Source organism: Raphanus sativus, chromosome 6 (genome assembly GCF_000801105.2).
Source record: "Raphanus sativus cultivar WK10039 chromosome 6, ASM80110v3, whole genome shotgun sequence".
Classification (NCBI taxonomy): Eukaryota; Viridiplantae; Streptophyta; class Magnoliopsida; order Brassicales; family Brassicaceae; genus Raphanus; species Raphanus sativus.
In genome coordinates, this window is record NC_079516.1 from 11,715,508 (window position 1) to 11,730,644 (window position 15,137).

At 32.1% G+C, this 15,137-nt stretch overlaps 3 protein-coding genes across 3 annotated transcripts; 2 read left to right on the forward strand and 1 right to left on the reverse strand.

The window, feature by feature from the left end:
• Positions 1 to 193: 193 nt before the first annotated feature.
• Positions 194 to 3,124, forward strand: LOC130496576 (BTB/POZ domain-containing protein SR1IP1-like). Its single transcript, XM_056988744.1, has 5 exons — positions 194 to 484; positions 583 to 652; positions 720 to 1,319; positions 1,525 to 2,052; positions 2,401 to 3,124. The coding sequence occupies exons 1-5, from the start codon at positions 429 to 431 to the stop codon at positions 2,947 to 2,949; spliced, it is 1,803 nt and encodes a 600-aa protein (XP_056844724.1). The 5' UTR covers positions 194 to 428; the 3' UTR covers positions 2,950 to 3,124.
• Positions 3,125 to 7,558: 4,434 nt separating this feature from the next.
• On the reverse strand, positions 7,559 to 8,569 carry LOC130496577 (uncharacterized). Its single transcript, XM_056988745.1, has 2 exons — positions 8,224 to 8,569; positions 7,559 to 8,119 (listed from the first exon to the last, which is right to left on the reverse strand). The coding sequence occupies exons 1-2, from the start codon at positions 8,302 to 8,304 to the stop codon at positions 7,673 to 7,675; spliced, it is 528 nt and encodes a 175-aa protein (XP_056844725.1). The 5' UTR covers positions 8,305 to 8,569; the 3' UTR covers positions 7,559 to 7,672.
• A 5,587-nt stretch (positions 8,570 to 14,156) lies between these two features.
• On the forward strand, positions 14,157 to 14,724 carry LOC108833882 (uncharacterized). The gene is made up of 2 exons (XM_018607276.1): positions 14,157 to 14,624; positions 14,692 to 14,724. Exons 1-2 carry the CDS (start codon positions 14,157 to 14,159, stop codon positions 14,722 to 14,724), a joined length of 501 nt encoding a protein of 166 aa, XP_018462778.1.
• The last annotated feature ends 413 nt before the right edge of the window (positions 14,725 to 15,137 follow it).

Consider the following 15,137-nt stretch of genomic DNA (forward strand, 5'->3'; position numbering starts at 1 on the left):
TTCTCCTTAATATTATATACTTGTAAGAGATATACACACATGTGGAGAGGAATCATTACTCTTTTCTACTTCATTTTGGAATTATTTGTTTAGGCCTAAAATGTGTCTGATCCACATGGACCCTTCTGAAATCTTCAAACCAAACCATTACCACACAAACATACAGTCCTTAGACAGCCCTCTCTATCTTGTACTCTCCATGAAAATTACTCAACAGCCCTTCCATTTCTTTGCTCTTGGATTAAGGGTAGTTTGTGGTTCTCTCTTCTCTGTTTGGTTGCAATTATTAGAGAGGAAAAAAGAGAAAGAAACTCTTTTTGGTTGATCTTATTCTCTACGGCACATCTTGTTCATGAGAAAAGACTTGAAATAGTGTTCCATGGTTGATTTCTTGAGTCAGAAGAAACTGCGAACTAAGAGTTCGTAGTATGTCAGCAAAGAAGAAAGATCTTTTGTCCTCAGCCATGAAGAGAACCAGTGAATGGTTTTTATTTCTCTTGGATTTTGTACCTTTTAAAAGAAATTCTGGATCCATTTTTTATTACTAGTTTCCAAGTAAAAATGTTTGTTACATTGTTTCAGGATATCTTCTCAGGAAGTCTCTAGTGATGTCACCGTTCATGTAGGAGAAACTTCTTTTTCACTGCACAAGGTAAACTCTAGACTTACCTTAATCTCTATGTTGCAAAGCCAGTGACAATGATCAATCTCTCTTGCAGTTCCCACTCTTGTCCAAATGTGGGCTTATCAAGAAACTCGTGTCTGAATCATCAAACGATTCAGATGCTACTGTTATCAAAATCCCAGACATCCCTGGAGGCTCTGAAGCATTCGAGCTAACAACTAAGTTCTGCTACGGTATTAACTTTGATATGAGCACTGAGAACATTGCCATGCTTCGATGTGCATCAGAGTATCTAGAGATGACAGAGGAACACTCTGTAGAAAACCTCGTTTCAAGATCCGAAGCTTACTTGACCGAAGTAGCTCTCAAGAGCTTATCGAGCGCAATCACAGTCTTGCACAAGTCAGAGGACTTGTTGCCCGTCGCTGAAAGAGTGAAACTTGTGAGCCGTTGCATCGATGCAATTGCTTATATGACTTGTCAGGAGAGCCTGTTTTGCAGTCCTACGAGTAATAACAGTAACAATGAGGTTGTGAGCAAGCAGCCTGTGGTTGATTGGTGGGCTGAAGACTTGACCGTTCTTAGGATTGATTCATTTCAACGAGTTCTCATCGCAATGATGGCTAGAGGGTTTAAGCAGTATGGACTTGGTCCAGTGCTTATGCTCTATGCTCAGAAATCTCTTCGAGGGCTGGTGAGTTTCCTTGATACACAATTTACCATTATAAAACAGAGTTGTTAGGGTTTAATCAGCAGGGCCGGATCTAGACACAACCGCGTAAAATTTTTGAATGTTCACAAATTTTTAAATAGAGATAGGCTACAAGTTACAAATTTTTAAACTAAAATTCTTTACAAAAATGTTTATAGGATTTAATAAGTTTGTTTTTTTTTTGCAGGAGATCTTTGGTAAAGGAACCAAGAAGATTGAACCAAAACAAGAACACGAGAAGAGAGTGATTCTTGAAACAATAGTAAGCCTTCTTCCTCGAGAGAGAAACGCAATGTCAGTTAGTTTTCTCTCGATGCTTCTACGTGCAGCAATATACCTAGAAACAACGGTTGCTTGTAGGCTTGACTTGGAGAAGAGAATGGGGTTACAGTTGTCACAAGCCGTGCTTGACGATCTCTTGATTCCCTCTTACTCTTTCACTGGAGAACATTCGTTGTTTGATACAGACACTGTTCAACGCATTCTCATGAACTATCTTGAGTTTGAAGTTGAAGGAGTACGGTTAAGCAACAATGGTGCTGATCTTGCTGGTGACATGGAACGTGTTGGTAAACTGATGGAGACTTATTTGGCTGAGATAGCTTCTGATAGAAACGTGAGCTTACAGAAGTTCATAGGTTTAGCTGAACTTATCCCTGAACAGTCTAGAGTTACTGAAGATGGGATGTACCGAGCCGTAGACATCTACTTGAAGGTAACTATTACTTATTTTGCAAAAAAAAAAAAATCATTTTGATATATATATTTCATGCGGATTGAATTTTTTTGTAAATTATATACTAGTATATTCCTATTTAATGTATAGTTAATTAAATAAAAATAATTTATATAATAATTAATTTTTTGTTTAAAAAGGTAAATAAGTGATCAAGCGTAGAACTGCATTAGAAATTTAAAAATGGCAATTAAACAAAAATAATAATTATAAAATGACATTTTTGTGTAAGATAGAGAATATTAAGAATTTAAGATAATAAACATACACATTCATTTTCACTATTTTGATCAAGCTTATTGCATGAACTGTATGATCTTCTTGCAGGCGCATCCTAATATGAGTGACGTAGAGAGGAAGAAAGTATGCAGCTTAATGGATTGCCAGAAACTATCACGTGAAGCCTGCGCTCACGCAGCTCAGAACGATCGTCTTCCCGTTCAAACCATTGTTCAAGTCCTTTACTACGAGCAACAACGTCTACGAGGAGAAGTCACTAACGATACAGATCCTCCAGCACCACCACCACCACAACCTGCAACAGCTGTTCTTCCACCTCCTAAGCTCAGCTCCTACAACGACGAACTCTCCAAGGTGAAACGCGAGAACCAGGACTTGAAACTCGAACTTCTCAAAATGAAGATGAAGCTTAAAGAGTTTGAGAAAGATAATACTGAGAAGAGATCATCATCAACAACAACCATCAGCAGCAATCACAGTTCTCCAAGATCAACTGCTTCTATGGATAAGCCTCCATTGCCAAGAAAGTCTTTCATGAACTCTGTTTCAAAGAAACTTGGGAAGCTAAACCCTTTTGGCATTCCACCTAGAGGCAGAACCAAACCACCTAAAGATCGGAGACACTCTATTTCTTGAAAAAAAAAACATATAGTATATAAATACATTAGTATATGTTTAATTTTTGTTGGGACTTCTAAGTTCTTTCAAATGATTTTTCTACTTATAAACATTTGTTTTCTTTGTGTGTTTATGGTGTATATTCCTACATAAAGCTGGTAATTGTTTTAAATGTAAACTTTTTCATCTTGTTCATCAATTTTTTACGAATACACATTTACAGTCATATTTATATTATACTGTAGAGCAGCTCCAACATGGAGAGCTCCACTTGGAGTCTTTAAAATGCAAAATATTGTTTTTTTAGTAAAATTTAGTCAATTAATTAATTTTTTAAGGTTAACAAATTAAAAGCAAGCATTTGGACTATAAAATTTTCAGAGGTTCTTTAAATCTGTTTTTAAGAACTGTTCATCACTTTCTCTCTTCTCTTTTAACATTTTGATTTAATTTTAATTATAAGAAATTTATTATCAACCCTTTATTGAAGCTGCTTTTAGGATTAGATCATAGATACAGAGAGCTTGGATTCTAAGAGTATCTCAGAAAAGATACTTTATTTTGAAGTTTGCAAAACTTAATATCTGAAATTTTAAGTTAGTGTTCTCCAAAAGTAAACTTCAAATTTAATTTCAAAAGAATTTATTTTTTATGTTAGGATTATTATAATTATGATATTTAATTTAAATTCATAAAACTTGATAAATAAATAGTACATAGATAAAAATATTATAGAAATATTAATTAAAAATGATATGATAAAATATAAAATTTTACATAGAAGTACATAATTTTAAATATTAAATTACAAGTAAACTACTACATTAATCTATAAAACTATTTTAGTAATACTTCCACTTATGATCAATTACTACATTTGTTAAATTTATTTTCTAATATTGTTGTTATCTAAATCTAGTTTTGAAAAAAAAACTTATACTAAAGTTTTTGTTTAATTTTATTTGTAGAAATTAAAACTATAAAGGTAAATTTGAAATATTTATGAGTTATAAAATTTTGAAGGATTAAAAGGATTAAAAGATAAAATATTTAAGAATTATAAATATAATATGTAAATATAATGACTAAAATGCAATGAAAAATATGAAACTTTAAATTTGAAATTTTAACTAGTGATACTCTATATTTGAAGTTTCAATACTCAAAATTTCAAATTTAAAATTTTAAAATTTATTTTTGGAAAATAAAAAACTTTATATTTGAAGTTATATAGTGTATTTTGAGATGCTCTAAGGTGATAATAATGATGTAAAACATGATCAGGGGGTCATGTATCAGAACTTTACTATTAAATTTTTCATTTCTTTTTAATTTGGAAAGCACAAATCAGAACTAAATTGAGAGGATGCGTTGACAAAAAAAAAAAAAAAGAGGGGAAGTAGGTGATGTTTGAAGTCTGAAGGGACCATGCCAGCAGATAGTGCATGTTCTTGTCCCCTAACTACTTCATCATTGGCCCCTTTTTTTATAACTTCTCCCATTATTCTTTTTTTTTTGTCATCTATTAGATTAAAAGAGGATTAACACCAGTACTTACACAAAGCCGGCAAAGGTATAACACCTTTCCGGAACCACAAGCCGGCGTGAAACAGGATACACCCGGAGACAAATGATGAAACTAAAACTGATTTCACAAACTTAAGAGAATGAAAGAGAGAAAAAGAGTCTAAAACATACTGGAGGTTAAGCATAAACTTCAAGAACAAGAAAGCATATCGAAGCCGGAAGCAGAATTGAGAAGGAAAGCGAAGCCGGCCTATCTTATTAGAGTTGAGCTGTTATCTCTTAGAACCAGTCCTTTAGAAACCAAACCAGTAACCAACACACTTACCACTTCTTCAACCAGAGAAGCCACCATAGAACAAGCCATCAACTCGAGCAGCCAAACGATGAGAAACATACGCTTTTGGCGATCGACTACTCCAAGACCGTCGCAATTGAGCATAAGCTCCACAGCTCCTTACCAAGAAATCCGGAGAAACCCGTCGGTTGCAAACCAAAGAACTGCATAACTTCCCCGCTTCGATGCTTCATAGACTGAAATTATAAGATCAGAACCAATGATGAAAGAAGAGACAGACCGCTCAAAGACCACAACAGATAATTTCCAACCGATGGCCCGAGCAAGAGCTCCATCCTACTAAGTCACCAAACCAAACACACTCCAGCACACTACGACCCTCTAACACACCTTCAACTCCGAGAAACCAAGGATGAGATACAAGCTTGATGAATCACCAATGAGACGCTTGAATGTCGCTTGACCAGGTTCGATGGAAGAATTAAACACCCACATCAGAGCCGGCTATAACTTGCCACCGCGCACCAGAAAACAGATTCGAACCCAGAGAAGCAATCCAAGCTAACCATATAGAAACACCAAAACTTGATCCCGAAACAAAGATCCCCATACAAGAGACCTCAACACAACCAACCTAAAGAACTAGCTTCACCAAACTCAACACTTTGAGAGAAGGAACAAACGGGAGATGTTCGAAAACAGAACGAGATCCCCAAATTCCGGCGTCGGAACCCTAACCTCAATCCCGTAACCACCGCACAGAACCTAGCAAGACCTCAACCTGCGGAACCTCCAACCTAGTTCGAGTATCGAGAATCCACCGAGAAGACAGATTTTTCCCCCAAACCAGATCGAACCTTCTAACAAAAGCGTTGAGAGAGCCGAGGTGAAGAGACACGAAACTACCAACAAGACTTACAGTAGACAGAGAACGGAAGAAAAGGAGACCGGCGGTGGCGCTATTGGAGCCACCACGCGCCGGTCGACGGAGATCTGAAACTTGACGGCTGAGGCTTTAAGAGAGAGACGAAGTCGCTTCTTTTTACATTACATGGAGGTGACTGGGTGAAATTGAACTTCTCCCATTATTCATTCGTTACTATTAATAATAATGCTCCAGTTTCTTTTTCTTTTTCTTTTTCTTTTCATGTTTATATAGATTCGAAAGATCGAACCTTATGTAGATATACTTATAAATCTGAATATGGTAAATTCTATATACGTTAAACTCAGAAATAATTAATAATAATCTATCTTCGTAAGTAAAACATTCATTTTTTTTTGATAACTCTGGTATTTGGGCAGTCACATTCCCAAATATCCTTCGAAATGGGTCCAACGCCCCAACAGAAATCCGTTATGACCAAGACTCGAACCCGAGTGACGGCCAGTACAGCTGTACCTCCTTTACCACCAAACTACGAGCGCTTGGTTAAAACATTCATCTAATCTATTAAAACTGAAGTACAAATTAAGACTAACCCTTAAATTTGCACAATATTTACAGTTCTATACCACTGAATTAATTAATAAATCTAATGTTAAGTATTTATTGTATTCTCCTTATTTAATTAAAATTAAAACTACTACTTCCTATAATTTAGGTAACCAATAAATTTACCATATTTTGATACTCTATGCAATCAATTAAATATAAATTTTCGTTAATACAATCATTAACAAACAACCATTCACAAATAATATCACAATCCAAATAAAATGCTACTCAAATATAAATTTGTAAATATATTATTTTATTTATATTTCATATAAATAATATCACAATCCAAATAAAATGCTACTCAAATATAAATTTGTAAATATATTATTTTATTTATATTTCATATAAATAATATCCCAATGAAAATCGAATACGTTAAATGCTGAAGAATATAAATTAAATATATAGCACCAAATTTTAAATAGTATATATAACATTTTTGTCATGCATTTAAATTTTGGTCCATGAAAAAATATATAAAGTATATTTGTGCGGTTGGGCATGTCAGATTTTAAAAATCTTAATGAAACGGTTGACGATTCAAAACAAAAATAAAATTATTCAATATTAATTATAAAAATATTGTATTTAAATTTTCATAATAAAAGTATTTTATATATTTTAAATTATAAAATATATACTAACATTTATATAAAATCAATATTTATTTATAAATATGTGAAAACACATGACATTTAAACTAAACGCCTCAATGCCACTAAAATAGTAGTTTTACTCTTTTTAATTATTCAGGTAAATATAATAATATACAGTTAGCAATATGGTCTTTCAAATACCCATTCAAATATCAATCGTTTTTTCAGGTATTATATTTTTGAGTTTTGAAATTAGGCTTCGTTCGAGTATTATAAATTCTTTTGGTAACTTTTGAATTGGATCCTTCTGGTCCAAGTGAATTCAATTCTGATGTATTGGAACCTAAAAATATCCAAATAACTAATATATGTAAAATTTCAAATATTTTTACCAAAAATAATTATATTATCCAATTTGATTCAGATATTTTTTATTTAAACTAAAATAATCTAAAAATTATTAAATGACCAAAAGTAATTATATTATCCGTTTTGGTTCGAATTCGATTATGATGTATAAGAACCTAAAATATTCAAATACCCAATATACATTCAGTTATATAATGACACATCTAAAATATATATGATATTAATTATGAACACAAATATCAGTTTTTAAAAAAATCAAAATTAAAACCCGCACGGGTGTGCGGATCAAGCTCTAGTATTTATTTACAAGAAAAACTAGAAAGAACTAGAATAGAAGAAATTTACTGATAAGCACTAAAAAGATCATCTGATTAAAAAAAAAACTCAACTGAAAAAAAAAGAAATGGAAATCTATTTCAGAATATAGTGTAATATGAATGTTATTTATTATTATCAAATAACATTCAAAGTCAATGCTTGAAGCCATTGCTGCTTCTGCTTCTGATGATTCATTAATCTCTCTTGTCTCTCGTGTTCTTCGAGATTGCTGTGGTTATTATTGCTTGACCCTGTCGAAGACGACGAGAAGCTCCGGTGGCCGGAATTTAAATTTTCGTCCATTATCTCCGGCCAAGAATTATTTTTCATCTTCTTGTTCATTCTCATCAAATCGCCACCGTAACATAAGGGTCCAAGCGTTAGCTCGATCTCACTCTCGTCCATAATCTTATTATTTCCACCGGAGTCTTCTCCGCCGGGAAAATTCGCCGGTTGGTCAATATCATGATCAACTCTTCTGATGAACGTCCCTAGTCCTGAACTTACATTACTCCCCTCGTTGATCTGCATGTTCTTCATCAAAATCTTTTGGACTTGATATAACCTATGAAGTTCATATACCTGAAAATCCATATTAAAAACCATATATTCATTTTCATAGGCAATTAGGTATATATATGACGTAGGATGGAAAATATCAGAATCTACTAATAATCTATAATTACCTGTTGCTTGAACGTTTCTTCATGTTTAAGCATAGCCATTTTCATGTACTGCTTTTCGTACGGATTAAGAATCTTCTCCATGTTCTGATGAACTAAGACTTTATTTCACCAAGATCTCAAGAAGATTTGATCTGCAGAACTTGGAACTTCAGTTGTAATAATCTGTGACAAGAAAAGAAAAGGAAATTTAATTTTGTCTGCTAGTACCTGATTTAGATTCTGCAATTTTTAGCCACTAATGTTATAAATCTGAGCACACATGCACAAAAATATCTTCATATATCTATACATACAAAATCTCATTACATATTTATCGTACTTACTAAATGATTTTGGTGGTTCATGTTATTTCCCGTACACGCATGTCAATCTTGTCTTTTCGTTAATAAGATTCGTTTACATTCTTATGGACTCTTCTGTCTTTTTTTTTCAGTAAGTATTGATGTCAAGTTTTGTGGGAAAAAAGTGTTTGTGGGGATAAGTGGATACCAATAGAGTTGTTTAATCGGAATGAATTCGAACAACAATATAATTGATTTGGTCTATATTCAAAAATATATATCGAATTTGAACATAAGCAAATTAACGTATAAAGGCAGAGCTCTTTAGAACCTAAAAATGTATATGATCTAATAATTTAAAACCGAACGTATTCAACGAGCCTAAATTCATGTTTATAACTCTTTTCTATTTTTGCTGCACTGCTAAAGGGACTTCTATTTAGAGGATACACACAAATATAATCAACAAATTCATTAACTATATATATACTACTAGCTGATGAAGAAACGACAAAAAAAATCAAACTAAGAAAGAAATAATGAGAATGATTATCATAACTAACCTGGAACAGTTAGGTTTATAACTTATAATGGAAGAAAAGGATGGAGACGATAAAAACGACCTCTTCTTTCTGAAGAGAATAATGAGCTCGAGATCAAGCAGATGATCATGAGCTTAGAGAAGAGATATGGATTGGTGCGTCATATTCTGCGTTGTTATATACTATACTTCAGCTATATTATTCTGAAAGAAGTTCTCTAATTTAATAAATATTTAAATAAGGGTTTAAGTAATCATTTGTTTAGAAAGCATTTATTAATCTATTTCTCACATGTTACAAAAACAAAGTGATTGTCGCAAACTCATGAGTCATGCCCGAACAAACAACATAGTCTTTAGCCAATAGCCTTCAAAGCTTCCTCTAAGTAATATGCCATTTGCCGCCTCCCCAGACAGCTCCAGCAAAGCTTCACTTATTACAATCTATATAACTATGTATGTGTCTACATAATCGAATACATGGATACATGCTTGCCAGATGAGACAATACTAGATTCGAATTCGGATCAATCACATATTTTCACAATTAAATTCATCATTATTGTATAGAATAGTAGTATTCTCTCTCTTTTTCAACTACCAGAACAGTAATATTCATTGCTTGACTTTTACATATCCCTGGTGATTTTTATTATTTTTGTTCTAAAATTATACATTGTATAATCATCTTTATATCTATCGTGAATACTGAAACTATATTGAAATACCTAATAATCTCTTCGTATCAATTTAGATCAATTGAAATAGTTTTTAAGTATTTATATTTTGTTTCAAAATAAGCGATGTTATCGCTTTTCTAGATAAAATTTTATACTTATTAAAAATTTATAACAATTATAAGATACTGTATTTTTAATGATTGAACTAATTTTATTTAATACTACTTTTATATAACCAAGATAAATTACATAAATTTTTGTATTTTTAATTTTTGTGAAAAAATCTTAAAAATTAACTTAAAATGATAGAGAGAAAATAGTTTTTGTGTATGTGTAAAATAATCGCAAATGTGTGTGTTTGTATACATTGTCAAATTAATGTGAATTAAATAAATTAATGGTGAATTTAGTGGTTGTTGGAGACTTTATATCTAATAAACCTAATTACAATAATAATGTGATTCGATTGCAAAGATAATTCTAATTAAGAAATAACGGGAAGCATTTTATATGGTGCTGAGCTTGAATCACATGCAACCAGACTAACAAAGCAACAACCCCAGTTGTCTTGATATATATATATATTTATAATTATGCATTATACAAAGAAGATGATTATTTTTCTCAAAAAAAAGAAGATGATTATTAATTTAACATTTACTTATAAAATGTAGATATGCTAAAATAATTTGAAGTAGCAGACTTTTTGAGGGAATAATTAGGGGAAGAGCGAATCAGAATCTGAGAATAGGTGGCATGTCGTGGGTCCGATAAGTCTTTGCAGAAGAGATCTTAGCCGTTGGATTTTTGTTGAAGTTGTCCTTTCGAACTGTTCAAACTTCAAAGAACTAAAACTGACCCAACAGGATCTGATCTCCACCGTATCTACGAAACACACATCAAAGTGACCAAATAATTCTTCTACAAGTAATGATCATTGATCACAATTATTTCTAGTGTTAATTTTTATTTAAGGTTTTCTGATCAAATGTTTCTGGACCGACTTTATTTATCTAAAGCGAAGATGATTATCTAGATGAGTTTGCATGTTATGTCAAATATAATATTAATCCAAGGCATGACTTAAGAGTTGGCCGTTTTGTGTTAATTTTATCTTATACAAAGTCAAATTTTATGTATCGTGTAACGGGGACAACGTTAAATCCTTTACAACTCACTAATCCTAATCTAATCTATTAATTTAGGGATTATCTACTATTTGAAGTTCTCATTTAAATTTTGGACTCTTTCATAGTTGTTACTAGAATATATCATATCTCCTATACAATGCAACCTACCAACTTAAATTAAACCAAATCTTAACCAACATAGATTAGTTAAACCTAACCAGTAACACTTTTATAATATTTTTGGTTAATCTCTTAATATAATTAGATCATATAAAACTGAACCACTCTTAAATCAACGAGTTTCATATCATTCCACACATAAGAGAAAAAATATCCGACTCATTTACAACGTAAGCATACAAAGACCGTGTATGCTTATACTCATTGATCTTCCAAAAACCAAATAATTGTGGCATAGACCAACATAGGCTCATGTTCGTATCACTAACTTTACTTCCATATATTTACTCTTCACCTACATCATATCACAACATATACACAGTTATGCAAGAACATGATTTTTTTTGTTCAAACAACCAAATAATGGTGGCATATGGTCAGTAGATTTTTTAAATATGTTTTTTATATATTACATTTTACGAGACTATGTGTATAAGTTTTTTTTTTTGAAAAAAGACATAACTATGTGTATAAGTTAAAAGGTAAAAGGTGTGACAAGGCAAATTATTATACTAAAAATGAAAGAAGATTAAATACAAACTAATAACAAGTACAACACAAATTGTAACACTATTAAATTCTATATATATTTAATAAACTATTATATATATGTCTAATATGTATATATATATAAATGTTACACAAAATATATATAATATTATATACACATATTATATATATCATATATTATTAATTGAAATTTGACAAATCAATTTCCGCCCTTTAGGGCGGGTCCTAATCTAGTTAAATGTTACATAAGGGAAGTTTATGGAATGAGAGGTACTTGGGTTAATATATGGACGTTTGTTTTGTGCAAGGTATTATATTTTGTTAGAAAAACAGATTAAAAATATAGCCACTAACCTTTCTTTCATTATATTTTGTTAACCAAACCACTATTGCTGTTTATGAATATGACAATAATGTGTTTATAACATGTGACAACTAGTTACTAATGTTATTTATTTGACCAAATAAAGAAACAACGTTGGAGAAAGAGAGAGGCACGCGTTGCCGCATAGAGAAGGGGCAATGGCATGGATCCTTGGTTCTGATCGGCGCCGCCCGCGTTCTAATTCCTTCCTCGGAATTTGCTATTTACAAAATATTGTGTTAGAAAGAAAAATATTGAGTGAGAACTCTATCTCAAAGTATCTTGCCATAGAGTTCAAATGATTCTAAAATATTCAAATTAACATTGTAAATTATTTATTATAAATACATAAATATAGATTTAAGAATGTGAAAAATTTATTCTTTATTAAAGTTGATGATTTAGATAACAATTTTTCAGTTACAAAAAAAAAGATATTGAAAACCAATTATCTGTTTAATGGATCGGACTCAACTAAATTAGATATACAGTATCGTTATCAGTGTTGTTAAACCCGGACCGAACTGGCGGTCGGACTGGGTTCAACCGTGAACCGGACACTAAGCCGGGTTAGGTTAATTAATGCTAAAACCCAACTAAAATTGAACCGGTTAAAAACCCATATTGAACCGTTAAAAACCCGGGAACCGACGACCTAACGAACCGGTAAAACCCTGGTTCGTAAAGAAAATAAAAAGAATATTAATAAAATAATTAGTTTTAAAAATAAAATAAAAATAGAGTTTGTGACAAACTGTAATTTATAAGGTATTGCCATTTTGACGTTTTTTTCTTTTTGAGTTTGTGACGTCTCTGTAAGACTGCAATTCACAAGGTATTTTATACTTTTGTGTTCTGATGTCTTTGCAAAACTTTTGCGATTTACTAAGCAATAAAAGAGATTACTGATCAATAAATTTGATTTCCACCAAATTCAAACACAGAAAATCAACAACTGTCATAATGAAAATTAACAACCGTCGCAACGTTGCATTAATATGTATATTTTTTTTAAAGGTGGTAAAAATTTATAGTGACTTGGAGAGTAAACTTTAAATGTGTTTTTTTCTATCGATTTAGATTTGAACTATTAGATTTTTATTTTTGTTATTACATTTCAGTTTGCTATTTTCTAAAATATGCATATTATATACAAAATATTATTAAATTCAGTTTAATACATCAAACCCGGTCGAACCCAATCAAACCAAATCGAACCACATTGACCCATGATCTAAAATATTTTCGGTTTGGTCGTCGGTCCGGTTTTAAAAACACTGATCGTTATAGTATGAACGTTCAAGATGAAGAGTGTCTTTCTTCGTAGGTTCTCGAAGCAAACGTGACACTGACTCCTGCGGGGATGTCTTGTCCCTCATATGCTACGTACGATCATGACTCCATTTAGTTTGTTTATTATAGCTTCGGTTTTCTAAAAATATTCCTTCAAATTCATTTCATTATTATAACATCACGGCTAAGACCATCTCTAATGGAACTCTAAAACACCATTTTAATATAGTTTTTACACTAAAAACATCTTCAATCCAGCTGTAAAAATCACACCATTTTAGTGCAACACTATAATTTACATCAAATTTGGTGTAATACTATTCATCACACTAGAACACTATTCACTCCACTAAAACACTATTCACTTATTTTATTAATAAAACATACAATTAAATAAATGAAAAGTAAAAAATAAATATATATAATATTATAAAATAACTTTTAGTATAAAATTTGGTGTTGTGGTTGGAAAAGAATTTATTTTTATTGCTAAAACTATACTAAAATAATATGATTTTAATTCTAAAATAGTGTTATGGGTTGAAGATGTTCTAAAAAGACTCTATAATGCTTTATAAAAGTCTATTTTTAAAAAGATATTCTGAATAACAATTGTGCAGGATAACTGCAGTTCAACTGCAGTCAGTAATAATAAAAAAATATATATAGATAAATGCATATGTATATATATTGTTATTATTAACTGAAATATGATAAACATGTTGTCGTTTACTGTTTATACATATGAATATGTGTGTGTTTTCACACACTCATATCTTTGAATACTTTGAGATTATATTTTCAAAGGAGATTTGGTCTTTGGCTCCCACATCTTATAGTGTTCATGATGGAACTTCAACTTCTCTGCTCCACAACATCAACGCCCTGATAACTGCGGCTAAACAAGAAGAAACTGAGCTCCTAAACTTCCATGTTGGATGGCGAATCTGGAAAATGAGAAACAAGATACACTTCCAACAGAAGAGAGATCATATACTTCAAGTGATACATGGAGCGATCCGAGAACACCAGCATTGGCAGCAGGCAGTCGAATATGATGAACAAGAAGTTCAGAGATGCAAGTCTTCAGATAGGAAAATAATGGCTATTGCTGACCTTCTGCCAGATTCTGCTCGTTACTACTGTCTAGTAGATGCATCATGGAAGAATGATAATGAGAAAGGAGGAATTGGATGGTCCTTCCACAGCAAAGAATGCATTCAAAATCTCCAGGGATCTTCTTCAATTATGCCTACAAACTCTTCCTTAGACGCAGAAGCGGTAGCTTTGTTAATGGCAGTCAAACAACTGAAAGCATTGCAGTATTATAATGTGGTTTTCATCACTGACTGCAAAAATCTTATTGATGAGTTACATCAGTTGTCTACTGAAAAAACCATCACCAACGCTCGTCACACAGAGGTATCCTCTATGCTGCGATACATCCACTTGCTATCAAGAACGTGTAGTTACAGTTTCCATTTATTAGGGACAAAAGTCTCACATCGGGTATTGGAAATGATCTTTAGTAATATATAAGATAGATTAGTCACTTCACTAATCATCAATTGGTTTTAAGTGTGAAGCCCATCTAACTTAACATGGTATCAGAGCCCGATCCACATCGATTTGGTCCAAAGTTGGCCCATCGATCCTTGCCCAAGCATTCCGAGATTGACGCCAAAGAGCCATCATCTCGAGGGGGCATATTAGGGACAAAGGTCCCACATCGGGTATTGGAAAAGATCTTTAGTAATATATAAGATAGATGGGTCACTCCACTAATCACCAATTGGTTTTAAATGTGAAGCCCATCTAACTTAACACCATACCATTATGCTAATAGAACTTTTCTAGAAAATGTTGATGTTTTAGCTAAACAAGCTAGACTTTGTATGGAAAACTATGTAATCACTTGGCTCTCTTAATAATACA

Coding starts and splice junctions, on each gene's coding strand:
- LOC130496576 (XM_056988744.1), top strand. CDS start 429: ATGTCAGCAAAGAAGAAAGATCTTTTGTCCTCAGCCATGAAGAGAACC. Junction 485..582: donor ATGAAGAGAACCAGTGAATG/GTTTTTATTTCT, acceptor ACATTGTTTCAG/GATATCTTCTCAGGAAGTCT. Junction 2,053..2,400: donor CCGTAGACATCTACTTGAAG/GTAACTATTACT, acceptor ATCTTCTTGCAG/GCGCATCCTAATATGAGTGA.
- LOC130496577 (XM_056988745.1), bottom strand. CDS start 8,304: ATGGAGAAGATTCTTAATCCGTACGAAAAGCAGTACATGAAAATGGCT. Junction 8,120..8,223: donor AAGAAACGTTCAAGCAACAG/GTAATTATAGAT, acceptor ATGGATTTTCAG/GTATATGAACTTCATAGGTT.
- LOC108833882 (XM_018607276.1), top strand. CDS start 14,157: ATGAGAAACAAGATACACTTCCAACAGAAGAGAGATCATATACTTCAA. Junction 14,625..14,691: donor CCAACGCTCGTCACACAGAG/GTATCCTCTATG, acceptor TCCATTTATTAG/GGACAAAAGTCTCACATCGG.